Source organism: Aricia agestis, chromosome 14 (assembly GCF_905147365.1).
Source record: "Aricia agestis chromosome 14, ilAriAges1.1, whole genome shotgun sequence".
Lineage (NCBI taxonomy): Eukaryota > Metazoa > Arthropoda > Insecta > Lepidoptera > Lycaenidae > Aricia > Aricia agestis.
In genome coordinates this window covers 14,882,953-14,898,688 of record NC_056419.1, presented here as the reverse complement: position 1 = coordinate 14,898,688, position 15,736 = coordinate 14,882,953, and the positions used below count along the sequence as shown (strand labels likewise).

The window sequence follows — 15,736 nt, the reverse complement described above, 5'->3', positions numbered from 1 at the left end:
TGTAATTAAATGAAAATTTTGACATAAGCCTCTTTTAAACTCTCCATTAAATTGAAGTTTAATCATCATTAAATGCCTCTGAGTGCGGCCGTAGGAAGGTTAGTTAATTATTATAAAATTGTTCTCATTCCAGTCAGCGATCTGCGTGGACGTGACAGGCGGGACGGACCGTCCGTTCACGATCACGTTCCGGCCGTACGGCGTCGGCGACGCGCCCGTCCGGATCGACAACCTGTGTGATGACCTGTTTCTCAAGATGCACCAGGTAAAGACCAGGGGTTCTCTGTAATCCAGGTGTACCATGGTTTCCCTGGGAGCTAATTAGCTGGGGCATCACAAGTCGGTATCATTTCATGATCCGAAATAGGTTTTTTGTGCTTTAATGCCACTACGGTCTTGTCGTTGACATTTGATGCATATTTCTTCTTTTAAGTTTTTTTAACTGTATCAAACTCAATAGAACATTAAGGGTGTCACAACATAATATACAAAGCGAGAATGGGTGGCAAATTTTGGACCGCGCTAACAACGCGAGATTGTATATAATGTCGCTTTATTAAAAGGTCCATCTAAAATTATCATGTGTTTTGGACAGGTGGACTCAGGTCAGGTGGCTCTACTCAGTCCGTATCAGTCGATGCTCTACACCTGGGACGACCCTATGAAAGAACGGAAGCTGACATGGAATATCTACACCAATAAGGGCAAAGGATTCTTGGCTGATTTCTCCCAGGATGGGTAAGCGATTGCAAGTTAATCTCAAGTAAAATCAAATAAGTAGTTAATTTTATTCGCCGTCTTTTTGGTGAGTCAATAGTTTGAGAATAATAACATATAACTTTATATCATAATATTGTATCGTTTTGTTTAGGTTTGGAGAGGTCAAAGTCAGCTACCGATCTGTCAAGAACTCAACCGTTGTAGTGAAGAGTAGCGTTACATCTAAACTGTCTTGCACCCTGACACGCTTAGCTCCCAAATCCCCGGAACCCTGCTCCTCCAGCAGCGACGATTCCGACAGCTCCGACCTTCCGGAAGTACACGCCAAAGGCAAGAAGATGAGGAAAGACAAGGTCATTGTCTACTGGATATCATTCATGGATGGGTACCAGCGAGTGTTCGCACTAGCTCAGGACGAAAAAATAGCACACCAATACAGGACCAGGATAAACTCGGAGAAGAGCAGCTATGAAGTGTACTTGTCCTTGGCCAGCGTCGGTCTCTCTGTGTGCGTGCCAACGAGTAACAGCGTCAAGGAACTGTCATACATCAGCATATCAGATTCGGTCCCCAAGTGGGAGATCAACGTCAGCAACAAATGGAAGCAGCTGGCTCCAGACATCACCGCCTGGATCGAGGAGAACTACCAGACGGAGCAGAAAAAGTGTCAGCTGAAGGAGTTCCTCCATATAGACCTGGAGAAAATGCACATGACGAAGCCTTTCTTCTCGGAGCTGAGAAGAATATACAGTCCAGGCGTTTGGCTGCAGTTCCGCAAATCGGAAACCCACTCCTTCCACCATCTGAAGTTACACAACCTGCAGATAGACAATCAGTTGTACGATGCGGTCTTTCCGAATGTGCTTTATCCAGCGCCTGCGACTAACTTCAAATCCAGGAACGAAAAACCCGCAATAGAGATTATAACGTTGAAGCAATATCGCCTGACCTTGAACCAGGACGTGTACAAATATTTTAAGATTCTGGTTCAGGAGTACTGCGTGAATTTGGACAGAGGTTTTGTGAACCACGTCTTCGATATTCTCAACAACTGGAAGATCGAGGAAAAGCCAGCTGTGAGGCTGCGGGCTGATCTGGCATTAGTCCATATGCCTCTACCCGTCATAGCGATGAAGAGTCAAACAAGCGCACAAAAGAACGTCATTTTTGAGTTCGTTCATCTATCACCCATCAAGCTCGTTCTAAGTCTATCGTCTCGTGGTTACTCTACGGAGAGTGCTGATAGTCCGACCAAGAAGTATGGGCAGAGGGAGAATCGGCCGAAACTCTTTAATAGTGACCTACTGGAGTTCCTGTTCAACTCGTGGGGATCCTCGCTCTGTGATATGAAGGATGTTGTTATCAGGTTGGTGCTTTTATAATCCTTGTGAAAAATTATTTGATCATTAAATGTACTTTTAATGACTGTATTTTTAATGGGCACAGTACAATTATTATTTATCAAAAGCGTAATAATTGGGTTTAAAATTTTTACTTATGACAGTATATTGTGCTGTAGCTATCACGCTTTCTTTTAACTCTGCCGTATTCGTATAATCCATAAAGAATATATATACATAGTGGAGTCACTGAAGGTTTTCACCTCCGATTTCGTTGAACCTCCATCGATTTTTATGAAAATTGGTGAGTAGGTGGGGGATACCCTAAGAAACAAAAGTGACACAGTGCCAACTTGCGCTTTTGCCCTGGGGGTGAATGCCAACCCTTCTCGGGGGTGAAATATTTTTAAATAAAAGTAACCGTAGAAATCGATAAACAGACAAATTTTAAGCAAAATTTGTTTAATAAAGTTTTTGGAATAAATCAATACTTTCTGAGTAATTAAAGATCAAAGATAGTGATTTTTCGTGATAAAACTACATGTTTTAAAGCGGTTTTTCATAAATAACTCAAAAACTATAAGTTTTTACGAAAAATATGTCATAACTCATAACCTAAATTAAAGTCAATTAAAAAACAAATAAATACCTAATTTTAATAACCTAATTTTAATTTAAAGTGAAATATAGGTGATTATATGTATACTGTTTTCGGCGAGTACTTTAATCTAAACATTCATACACAAATAACGGAAAATTGATGCATTTTATGACATATACTTCCTAAACACTTTTTAAAGTACTTAAAATTATCTTTCTATTGAGTACTGTAAAAAGTTAATATCATTAAAATTGAGCAAATTATGATAAAAATAAGATGACACTTTCAATTTTTTTTGGAAAAAAACGAAAAATAAAACGTTCACCATTTCTACAATATCTCAAATTTATGGTTATCCCTAAAGGATTGCATGCTGTGTTCACTGTAGAAGGTTGTACACTCAGTTCTACTAACATACTATATTATTTTATAAAATTGTTCTAGTGATACAGCCAGTTTGTGAACCTTTCAATAAAAAAAAAAGGCTTTTCTTTATTTTAGCATAAGTTATGACTTCAAAAAATTAACCTGCTTTAGAATGCTTACTTTTGAAAAAAAGATGACTTCATAAAATTTAAATTTTTCAAGTTTTCGTAAATTTCATTTTCTTTTGGATATAACTTTAAAAATATTGGATATTCATAAAAAAACATAAAGAACAAAATTTGAGTTCGTGTCCTAAAAAATATTTTGGTTTCCTGTTTATTTTTGTAGGACGAAAAATAGCCAAGATAGAGACGTTTAAAGCCTAACTTTTACTGCGATAACCACGTAACCAGCACTTATTAACCCTTTTTATTTTAAAAATTAAGGGCTCTAAAAAAGGTTTCTTAGCATGATCTCAAAGCTCTTAAAATTACCTTTAAAATGTTTTTTAATGAACCTGATAACTAAAAAATTAACTCGTATCTATGGTAATAAAACAAATAAATTACTTTTGAAAAAAAAATTGAAGCAGAGATTTGGTATTCTTAAATTGTAGGAAAACGTGACAATAGGTACTAAACTAATTACACATCATGTATGGGTACGTGTATATGTCTTTTTATGACGGAAAAAGTGAAAGAAATGATAAACTTGCTGGAAAAATTGGTGGGGCTTTCAAGGATGACGTGGTCTATTGATAATATGTTAGTATATTTTCTAAATTATAACAATTAAAATACCTCCACACCGGTTTCAGTGATAGGCAGGAATAATTGTACAGTGCTCTAGTGTGTGCGCAGTACACTAGAGCCTTCTCTCTTCCTTTACTCTCAAAATCCCCACTGGGTTAGTGAGATTTGATAGAAAGGGGATAACCTGTTGTTAGTTTCAGATCAGTGGGAAAATAAAAGACAATCCAAAAATAAAAAATAGGCCAAGTGCAAGTTAGACTCGCGCACGAAGGGTTCCGTACCACAATAGAGCAAAAAATAGGCTGAAAATTGTGTTTTTTGTATGGGAGCCCCATTTAATTATTTAATTTATTAAAATTTTATTATTAATCATTAATTTTATTATTATTTATTTTAATTCTCAACTACGTACAATTTTGAAGTCGGTTTTATCTTTTTAAAATACTATTTTAAATTTTTAAAATGTTCGTTCCATTCAAACTTTTTTATCAGGTTTAAGTAGCTGATAAAAAAGTTAATAATAATAGCTCCCACACCGGTTTCGGTGACGGTGGCCGGTTTCATGGAAACCAGGCCAGCTACGCAGGAGTAATTTTATAGTGCCCAAGTGTGTGCGCAGTACACAAGAGCACTCTCTATTCCTTTACTCTCATAACCCAGTGGGACTGCAGACCGACACGACTGGCGAGAGATCAGGCGCAGGACCGACTTTTTACATGCCCATCCGACGCATGGATCATCTTACTTGTCAGACAATCAGGTGATCAGCCTGCATTATCCTAACCAAACTTGGAAATAACATGTTTCCAACGCGGGAATCGAACCCACGACCTCCGAGTCAAGAGCTGAGCTCTGAACCACTGGACCACGGAGGCGTTAATAAAAAAGTTAGAACTATTATTAAGAGGAGTCCACACCGCTGTTTCTCCATACAAATGTTGTCCCCTGTTTCCTCCCTGGATAATGCCGGTAGAGTTATGATTTTTTCCTGAATATCTATTGGCCACTATTAGTATGTCCCTATGTTTTATTTTTTTTTCATATATTTATTATTAAAAAAGATATGAACGTCAAAAACCCAAAAAAAAATGGCCAGATTTTCCTCTGTGTTCAAACACCCAGAAAACAAAACTGGCTAAAATATACAAAAAAAAAGAAAACATAAAAAACACAGCTCAAGCCTTGCTTTAATTCTTAATGAAAAAAGTACTTAAATTGGTTAAGTTTTGGAGAAGGAATCAGCGGACAACGAATCGGAGATTTTCTGTTCTTTTATTAGAACTTTTGTCGTGTTGTCTCTATCGCGCTCTGCGGTAGGAGACTTGAGATTGGTGAGAACTGAGACAGCAAGACATTTTCAAATACCTATTTTCAATTTCTCTCACCCTTGGTGTATCCTCTTAAGACAAGCCGTAGTTTTTAAGGATAAAATATTTCGCAATAATTATTATAATTTTAATACATACTTAGTAAGTAAGATTTTACTTCTCTCGTGTACAATAATTTAATGGGCTTAAGTTTTTTTACCAATAGTTTTACAGTGATTTTGCATCAAGGGAGTAGTAGTTTGTAAGTGTTGAAATTTCATCGTCAACCAAAAATTATATCATAATCCATAAATATTAAACAAACCCTGTATGTATGTAATATTTAGAAACTCAGAAATACAAAAAAATATTTTTTCATACTTTTTCATTTAAGGGGTGGTTGTTAAAAGGGTTAAAAATTTATTAGAATCATAAATCAGGCATAAAAATATTGAAAATGCGTTTATTTTATCTAATTAAACACAATTACTAAAGCCAGAATGGTTAGATCTGCATTTTTCCTCCTTTTTGAAAAAGGGGTGAATTTCGCCCCTAAAATGCAAAAAGCACAATACGAGCGTATGTCACTTTCAAAGTAGAGGGTAAAACATACTCAATTCCAAAATTTCATCCAAATCGATGGAGGTTCAACGAAATCGGAGGTTGTGCCTGATTTTAGCCTTCATTAACTGTACTAACAAAGATTATAATAATATATACTAACCCCTATCTTCTAGGATGGGCTACCTCGAGCTCCGCAACGCGCCCATCACCGTCCCCAGCCTGGTGGACGCCGCCTCCCGCCACTACTGGATGCAGCTCGTGCAGCAGTTCTACGTGCTGGTGCTGGGTCTCAACATCCTGGGCAACCCGTACAGCTATATAGGGGACTTCACTAAGGCCCTGAAGAATTACTATGAGCCGTGCTGTGTGAGTATTCTTAGGTTAATTATAGTCCAGGGGACTTTGGTATTACCTAGACACTTTCGTGCGTCGGTAATAATCATTTGGTCACTTGTGTTGAAATTCTAAATTCTGATAGTGTTTTAAACCTAAATTACGGTATTTCTCTACCGTCCCTTATATCACAATATAGCAGTATTTCTTTACGATATGTTATATTATGTAGGGCTCCACAAGCGGTCGGTCCTCGGTGCCGGGCGGGGTGACGGGCGCGCAGCTCGTGCGGTGGTGTTGTCCTGTCGAGAAGCGCTCGTATTTGAGGAGGGCTGGTGAGTTAAGTGGTGATTTTCTATCATAACTACCACTATCATAACGGCAGACGTCGAAGGAGTTTTGTCCTAGTAGCGAGAGTTATGCTTGCATCTAAAAGTAACGAATAGAAATTAAAGCGTGTTTTATCGGCTCTCGAGTCTCGACATGATAATCGGTAGCAAATTAGAGCCTCTAAAAAGACCGTAACGTCCTTATCACATAACATATTAAGTACTTTAAATAGGTACTTTCCTACGTTTTCATAAATATGACGTAATATTTCAGGCGAGGAAGGTGACATCGTGGATGACCTGCCTGAAGCGGTATTAGATGCGTACCGCACCAATCCCACCAGCGTCGCTCTGGCGCTCGTGGGATTAATAGCCAGGCCGTCCTACGGTGAGTAGGATTGCTTGCTTGCGTGTGCGTACTTGCGTGCGAATTTGCGTGCATGCGTTCTTGTTCATGTGTGCGTACTTGCGTGCGTGTGTTTCTAGTAATGTAAATATAAAAAATCAATTTGTTAAGTGTAAGTATTCATTAAAATTCTTGTAATTCCTTCTTTAAAGCTAGATGAAAGAGTTTATGTAATTTTAATCTGTTTATTCCAACATCCAAAGCACGTTGCATGTTTTATAATTTCTATTCATTATGTAATAGTGTAATAATGTTTGTCCTCTGTTTTATGCACGTTTTGAACGCTAGATGAAGATAATTTTGTAATGAAATGTAAGTACGACTATACAAATGACAATACTGCTTGTTCTTTGCTTGTTATCATTGTTGTCTTTTGTGCATGGAGACTTGATGGAGACACGGACTTTTCTTCTTTTAATAAGTAATTATTTTCGTGTTTGTCAATTTTCACCATGAGCTGCGATAATTCTTTATTTATTAAGCTTATGTTTTGGATAATCTTTCTGTTACTTTTGCTTGCGTTTTGTGATGTCATCATTCACCATCTTATAAACATAACAATCGCGAATGCAGAAATGGAAGAATTGCTTTTAATTACAATTTGCTATTCGCATTTTCTGATATTATTTTCTTCTATTTATCCTATAAATACTGTACTATCTTCTGATAGTTACTTCAAGTGACTGTTCAGACACAGCGTGAACCACGCGGTTCCCGTTCCGAAACCGAGCGGTTAAGTATGAACGCTGTAATACAACGCCTTTGTAATAAGCTGCGAGCCGATAAAACGCACGGGTCTAAACCGCGCGGTTCACGCTGTGTCTGAACAAGCACAAAATCTCCGTCATATTATAGACGTGACGCGCGAGGCGGCGCGGCTATGCGCGCGGCGTGCGGGCACAAGTGCGTGCGCGGGCGTGGGGGCGGCGGAGGCGGCGCTGCGGGCGTGCGCCGGCGGCGGACTCGTGGCACGGCGACGGCTGCCACGGTTCTGTTCGCATATACATGTGAGTACTGAGTATGCAAAACTTTTTTACTTGATTATATACCAAGTGTGTGCGTGCGTGCGGGCACAAGGGCGGCGGAGGCGGCGCTGCGGGCGTGCGCCGACGGCGGATTCGTAGCAGGGCGACGGCTACCACGGTTCTGTTCGCATATACACGTGAGTATAACCGTCTTTTCGGCTTTGTGGATGGTAATCATTAAATAAAAAAAAATGATAATACTATGACTATCTTCCGACCGATCGAGGTGTTATGCTCAGTTAGGTTATTTCGTGGTTATTTCAGGCGTTGTATATGTTATGCCGATGTCAGAAACTTCCTTAGAGCATTTAAATATCAAAAATGTTTCAGTCATAGGTGGAGTAGTTATGTATTGCATCGAAAACATGCTAATATTCTCTCGCAGGGTATCCGACCATACTGTGCGCACCGCGCGCGCGGCGCCGCACTGCTGGCGCTGGCGACGCGGTCCGGCGCGGACAGCTACCTGGCGCACGCGCACCTCTCCCGCGCCTCGCCCACCACGCTGCTGCTGTCCACCACGTGAGTACACCGGCCTGGTGTAAGACTGGTGTAAAAAAACGCCTGCGTTGAAACCTGCCGATGTTGAGAAACGGGTGTGTTAACGAGCTCGATAACAGCTATTGATTCGTTCGATAATCAGAAATTAAACAATATTTTTCAGGCACATCTATCTGATCCGGTCAGGGGGCGGGGGCGGATGGCGCGCGGAGTGGGCGGTGCGGCTCGACGGCCTGCTGGGACCGCCCCTCGCCAGTGACGGCAAGCTCATACTGAATATCAAACAGGTACGTAGTAAGTTGCTATGGTAAGTAAGGATATAGTTTACGACGTGTTCGGGGTTGGGATAGATAAACAAGAGATCTAGAATGAATATTCCTGTATTGCATAGATCAGACTATTACTAAAATGGGATATGAGATCGAGTCACGCGCTCGGTGAGATGTCGTCGTGAACGGGATATGAGATCGAGCCACGCGCTCGGTGAGATATAGCGACGTGAACGGGATATGAGATCGAGCCACGCGCTCGGTGAGATATCGCGTCGTGAACGGGATATGAGATCGAGCCACGCGCTCGGTGAGATGTCACGTCGTGAACGGGATATGAGATCGAGCCACGCGCTCGGTGAGATATAGCGACGTGAACGGGATATGAGATCAAGCCACGCGCTCGGTGAGATATCGCGTCGTGAACGGGATATGAGATCGAGCCACGCGCTCGGTGAGATATAGCGACGTGAACGGGATATGAGATCGAGCCACGCGCTCGGTGAGATATCGCGTCGTGAACGGGATATGAGATCGAGCCACGCGCTCGGTGAGATGTCACGTCGTGAACGGGATATGAGATCGAGCCACGCGCTCGGTGAGATATAGCGACGTGAACGGGATATGAGATCGAGCCACGCGCTCGGTGAGATATCGCGTCGTGAACGGGATATGAGATCGAGCCACGCGCTCGGTGAGATGTCACGTCGTGAACGGGATATGAGATCGAGCCACGCGCTCGGTGAGATATAGCGACGTGAACGGGATATGAGATCGAGCCACGCGCTCGGTGAGATATCGCGTCGTGAACGGGATATGAGATCGAGCCACGCGCTCGGTGAGATATCACGTCGTGAACGGGATATGAGATCGAGCCACGCGCTCGGTGAGATATAGCGACGTGAACGGGATATGAGATCGAGCCACGCGCTCGGTGAGATATCGCGTCGTGAACGGGATATGAGATCGAGCCACGCGCTCGGTGAGATATAGCGACGTGAACGGGATATGAGATCGAGCCACGCGCTCGGTGAGATATCGCGTCGTGAACGGGATATGAGATCGAGCCACGCGCTCGGTGAGATATAGCGACGTGAACGGGATATGAGATCGAGCCACGCACTCGGTGAGATGTCGCGACGTGAACTAAACTTTATTACATTGTTCTAAAGTAATAATTAATCAAAGATGCAGAGTTGCATTATTACCTAAGTTGCATAGTAGGTAATAAGGCAACACACGCTGTACGGGCGTTGACCCGTACACGACGTGGTGTGTTTTAGAGCGTAGGTCGTGGGTTCGATTCCCGCGTCGGAAACATGTTATTTCAAAGTTTTTTTATACTGCCCAAGTGTGTGCGCAATACACAAGAGCACTCTCTACTTTACTCTTATAACCCAGTGGGACCGACGCGACTGGCAAAATACTGATCTTTCGCCAAATTGGCGTACTATTACTTTCTTTCTGTGAAGATAGCCCAAAGGGTATTAATTATTCACTGCAAACCATAAGATGCTAATAATACTCAACTCCACAGGACGAAATGGTGAACTACTTCTCAACAGACGAGAAAGTCATTGAAGTTCAAGACCCAGAAGTGTTGACATGGCTTCAAACGAAGATCGAGTGCGCGCTCATACAGGCGTTAGAGGACAAGCGATGTACTGGACAGTAGAGCGTTGTCTATGGTAGCTAAGGGGGCTTTCACATTTCGCGATACGATATCGGATATCGCCAGCATTTATTGATAAGAGGTTTTTATATTATACGGGGTCCGTCATGGAATATTGTTACGATATTGAATGTTGTTTCATCATCGGATAAAGATGCGATATTGAATATCGTTACGATATAAGATATCGCTATATAAAATAGGTGCAAGAACGACAAGGAAATTTTTGTACGAAAGTTGATAGTCATTTTCTGTAGGATATCGGACAAAATAAAGATAAGTACAGAAAAATGCTACAACTAATACAGGTATTTCCGATTCATCGTATCGTAAAATGTGAATGCTCTTGGGCTGTTTTCACATTGACACAGGGATCAGCGGAAAACCGGCTGATATCACGGCAAACGGCAATGCGTTATGTTGCATCTAGCTCTTCTTTTTCACGCCGGTTTTGGCTGAGGCCGTAGTGCTTTTCACGGTCTCTTCTATCAACACATATAGTCGCAATCATAGCCTGAATGTTTTAATACTTAAATGTAAGTAGGTTCTACAATTTATAGAAAAATGGTCTGCCGCTTATCAAAGAATTGCTTTACAGATTAATTAAAACTAAAGCACAATAATTAATTTAAAATTTAAAAAATGTGACAAAACCCCGAACTTCACGAACTTGGTTGTATAATAGGGATTAGGTCGAATCCGTAATTATTTTAGGTATTATTTTTACTACAGCCATTTTTTATTTTCGTCTTTCTTTTTGACTCATTAAAACAATGTTTGTGTATTAGCTACGTTATTTTTGTACACAGCGAACAATTCAATGTCGCTGTCCTTCACATGAAAGTTACTGGACAGACAAGAACATTTTTCATTCCAGTTTTCCCGTTGTGTGCATATTTTTATTTGTGTTAGCGTTTAGGTAAGTATAAGCTGGAAAAGTGTTTGACACGTTATACCAGTTGATGTTTATACTGTTTTTATTCGTTTTGGTCTTAAAGTAAACAAAGCTAGGAGCATCTATAATGTTATAAATTTTAATGTCACGTCGCAATATAGGAATCAATGGTATTTTAACTTGGTCGAGTTGAACATTTTTGTTTACATTAGATCAAAATGAATTGATACTAAGTATGTGTTATAAATTATAATATTATGTGTACTTATATTATATTGCTGTTGTCACAATGGAGTAGTCAATATTTGTTGTTACATAAATGTATCGAATTATTAACGAAACATTGCTAGTCAATGTAAAATTATATATACTAACAAAATAGTTTACACGCGTTAAAAAAGTAATGTTTCCTTAAAATTATCACAAAACAAACTAATTCCACAACAATATTATCATTGAAATAACTGACAGCTGACTGACACACTTTTCATTGATAATATTGATAACAATATTATCAATGAAAAGTGTGTCAGTCAGCTGTCAGTATGCTTGTTACCTCTTTACGCCTAAGCCGCAGAAAAAGATTATAAAAAAGATTATTTAGGTGAATGTGGGTGAAAAATGCTGCATTTTAAGAAAAGTAGATGTTAATAAATTATTCTAATAACTTCAATCCTACAAGAGATACACACTGCTTTCTTAACGCGTCCCGACTATTAGTTATGTTAATTGAATTAACCATTCAATTAACATAACTATTTAGTTACATGTATATTTAGATATTTAGTAAATCATTTAAAATGGCCTGTTTCTAGCCTAAAGGATATTGAAATATTATTTACAAAGTAAGGGCGCGATCACACGTGCGCGTGTCCTGCGCGTGTTCTACTATAGCGTATGGGAAAACACGCGCGCAGCACGCGCTGAACCCGCGCAGAGTCCGCGCGCGTTTTCCCATACGCTATAGTAGAACACGCGCACGTCTGATCGCGCCCTAAACAGCTATGTAGGTTGTAAAATGATTTCCAAGCCATTATTCTCCTACACTATCAATGTCGATTTAAATAAAATGAAAATAATTAATGTTATTTTATTATATAGTATTATTAATATGCATAATAAGCAGAGTCATACATTTTTGGTTTTGATCTGCATTTTCTGTTTGTTTAGAAAGTTCAGCTCTTGATCTCACTGTCTAGTCAAATAAAATATATTATGTATATTAAGTATGCTTTTATTGTGAACATGTTTTATATACTTGTACATCGAAATGTTACAACATTAAATGTAATTTTTTAACTGCGTAAATAAAATGTTTCAAGTAAATCCTAATTCTTTTATTTTCTCACCATAAAGTTAATATACCTAGCGGAATAGAGAAACAAAGGCCTGAGCAAGAGAGATGCCACTATCAGTAACACTGCGTGGTAAAAAGAGACGTGTGATACATGACAGCAGCACTCTTTTTTTGACGTCCAGTCGGCACGTGCCGCACGTTGACAGTTTAACCTCATAGAATTCATGTTCAATCATGCTTGTGTAAGTGTATACGTACACATATTTTTCACACAGATGAAAATCAATTTTGGTTATGTTTGACAGCTCGAGATTGTTGCTCTATTCCGCTAGGTATATTAACTTTATGTTTCTCACTGATTCTTTCTCTCTCTCTTTCTAATTATTAATATAGACAGATTATATTATATATTTATAGATATAGACATGGGCTTACCCAGGTAGGGGCAGCTGCCCTCCCCCTAGAAGATGAAATAAACATCAATTTTCCTGGCAAGCGGAAATAAATGTGTTACCAACTCAGCGCAAAATGAAATGTTGGAAACAAAATATCTTTTTAGTCAGATTAATAGAAGTCAATTTTCATGATTTTTTGTTTCAATATACCAGGCCAACCTTCTTCTCAAAGCTGGTATGAGCTGTGCCCCCCCTAGCTGGAATCCTGGATACACCCATGGATATAGTTGACATTATATTGTTCATGGTTATATTTTGTCAGCAATAATTAATCATCATAACTTATTTTCTATTCAGAATTTTCTTCACTAGAACTGTAATCACCAACAAGTGAAAAGGGTTTAACATTTGACACATTCCCCACTTCAGTATGACTTTTATTAACATCATTTGTTATACTATTTCTATGAGAATCATTTACTATTTCATTATTAATAGTGCATTTTTCATTGTCATTAATATTTACAATAACTTTATCATTTTTATCTAAAACTTTTTTACTTATTTCATCATTATGTGACTTGGCATTCTTTTCATCATTAGTTTTATCTTCTTTTGTTTTAGTTGTATCTTTATTTTGAATTTTATTTTTTATAGTAATGCCCAATGAATTTCGTGTAAGTGGTATGCTTTTACTAAGTGATTCTTCCTTCTTGAGTCCACCAAAACTAGTCAGCAAGCTGCTGCTACTCGGCAACACTGGACTGTTTATGATTTTGTTTCTTGTGAACTTCTGTATCTCCTCTATACTGTTGGCAGGTTTTAGAGCTAATAGAGAAGCCATGTCTCTGTCTTCTTCAGATTCCGGTAACAAGTTTATGTCTAGGGAAGACTTGGCTAAAAGTAAACTGTCATTGACTGCAGATTCTTCTAGTTCTTTCCTCCTTTTCTGTAAACGGTAAAGAGATTTTTAACAAATGGCAAAAACTTAATTCACTTACAAGTTCTTCATTCCTTAACCCATCAGCTCCCAAGAAGCACCTGGGTGCCACATAACAATTGGAAATCTAATGTGTCTGTAATTCCCACGATCTAGGTATGAAGGAAATTAAAGTTAAGATCTGTGTACTACTTATATTTAGGCTACTTTAATATCTTGACATAATGATTCATTTATAATTTTATGAAGATATAAAAATTCAAAACCATAAAATGATGTAAGATAATCTTACCCTAAAATTTCTTCTCAAAGCACAGTTAGCTTCATAATCATCTTTCCATACACTCTCATTTCTACCCACAAGTCTGTTCAGCCGAGGTTTCTCTAATTTACTGGCATCCTCATCGCCTGTTTTGTGCTCAAGTTTGAACATAGCATCATCAAATAGGCGCTTCTGAGTTTCCTTTGTCTCGGGAACAATCTGCCCATTATCTGTTGGATCCCATCTATTCTCTTGTCTTCTTGCACCTGATACTATTACATAGTCTAAATTCTGCAAAATAAATGATTAATATAAGAAAAGTTTGGTTATAGATAAAGAAATAATGTTATAACTGATTTGCTATATTTCTTGATAATTTATGGAAATAAATTACACTTACAGCTGGATCTGTTTTTATCTCAAAGTGATTATCACACAAGTGGCATTTCATCCTAAACTGGTACACTGGAGTGCTATAATACATGCCGATTTTGGTCTTCTCTGCGTTGTACCTCACACCCATACCTATGTGGTTCTTGCAGCCTTCGCACCAGATGTTGTAGGGCATTTCGAACCGAATGATGAGTATACCCATGTGGAGCTTCCTGGCTCTCTCCCGGAGGGCATGGGTGCCCATGAATTTGTTCAACCCCCCGACTTTAGGATCATAGTCGGGGGGATAGTACAGGTTTTGACCCTTCCTCTCACCCATTGTGGATTATTCTGGAAATTAAATAATACATACTAAATACGGTTCTTGCTTAAGAAATAAACCGATTAGCAAAGATCAGAAACACAAATGGAAATTATTAAAAGATAACAAATACTTGTTATTGGGCAAAAATCACTTGTTTATTAGATCAGTTTGCGGACATATACATAATGCTAATGGACACTAACCTTTCTATCTGGTAAATATTGGAATTTCAATGTAATTGGTCAGCAAAAATTAAAACAAAATCTTAATAAATAGAGATAAACAAATAGAATACAATAAATTTTTGACACTGACATTTGGGGATTAGTTTGACAGTTGACAATACGTTTTTTTTTATATTTTTCTTATTATGGCACTTCAGCTATATAGCCATGGCCAGTGTCAAGTATTAATAGCGGGAAAACAGTATAATATACTATAAATTAATAATATCGTCAGGTCACAACTCAAAAGTCTAGTCAAAGTCGAAGTAAAAAGACAATACAGTCAAGGAGTCAAGTCGGTTGATTCAGTAAAGTAGTAGACGCTTTACTGATTAAACTTTCGATGGAGTTTTGGAGGGAACACAAAATAGCTCATTTCTGGACATTGGCATTTGCATCACTTTCCTACACTTGTGCACGATAACGAATATCTAATGGTTAATATAATATCCTACCAATATTACACATTAAAAACCCCATTAAGGATGTATATAAGGTCAAATTCCGTACTACATCCAATTAAATTATGAAAGTACTCAATATGTAAAAAATTGGGCACCCAGACACTTATTATTAATTATAATATAATGATTTTTTATTATAGATTTTTAAAGAACTATTCGATATTTAATTATTATTGAACAAAATTTTGTTGTAATAATAATAATAATAAAACTCTTTAATGCACACCAAAATGCATACTCAATATGAATTATAAATTAATAAATATTACTTATTGATGTACAAAAGGCGAACTTATTGCTACTAAGCAATCTCTACCAGTCAACCTTTTGTAGACAAGATTTAAAATAAAGATAAAAGAATATAAGATAAAAGTTGT

At 38.5% G+C, this 15,736-nt stretch overlaps 2 protein-coding genes across 8 annotated transcripts in view; one reads left to right on the top strand and one right to left on the bottom strand.

Moving 5' to 3' along the window:
- The window catches only part of LOC121733805 (vacuolar protein sorting-associated protein 13A-like), a 57,702-nt gene extending 47,280 nt beyond the window's left edge, over window positions 1–10,422 (top strand). For all 7 annotated transcript variants that reach the window (XM_042124165.1, XM_042124160.1, XM_042124164.1 and 4 more), the window contains 10 exons: window positions 134–265; window positions 596–738; window positions 872–2,086; window positions 5,824–6,016; window positions 6,216–6,318; window positions 6,587–6,700; window positions 7,574–7,725; window positions 8,129–8,265; window positions 8,408–8,531; window positions 10,051–10,422. In XM_042124165.1, the coding sequence (XP_041980099.1) occupies window positions 134–265; window positions 596–738; window positions 872–2,086; window positions 5,824–6,016; window positions 6,216–6,318; window positions 6,587–6,700; window positions 7,574–7,725; window positions 8,129–8,265; window positions 8,408–8,531; window positions 10,051–10,188 (2,451 nt within the window). In that variant the 3' untranslated portion in view covers window positions 10,189–10,422. The remainder of the gene's footprint in view (window positions 1–133; window positions 266–595; window positions 739–871; window positions 2,087–5,823; window positions 6,017–6,215; window positions 6,319–6,586; window positions 6,701–7,573; window positions 7,726–8,128; window positions 8,266–8,407; window positions 8,532–10,050) is intronic.
- A 2,361-nt stretch (window positions 10,423–12,783) lies between these two features.
- On the bottom strand, window positions 12,784–14,952 carry LOC121733578 (coiled-coil domain-containing protein 130 homolog). Its single transcript, XM_042123873.1, has 4 exons — window positions 14,875–14,952; window positions 14,375–14,697; window positions 14,005–14,265; window positions 12,784–13,721 (listed from the first exon to the last, which is right to left on the bottom strand). The coding sequence occupies exons 2-4, from the start codon at window positions 14,684–14,686 to the stop codon at window positions 13,122–13,124; spliced, it is 1,173 nt and encodes a 390-aa protein (XP_041979807.1). The 5' UTR covers window positions 14,687–14,697; window positions 14,875–14,952; the 3' UTR covers window positions 12,784–13,121.
- Between the last annotated feature and the right edge of the window lie 784 nt (window positions 14,953–15,736).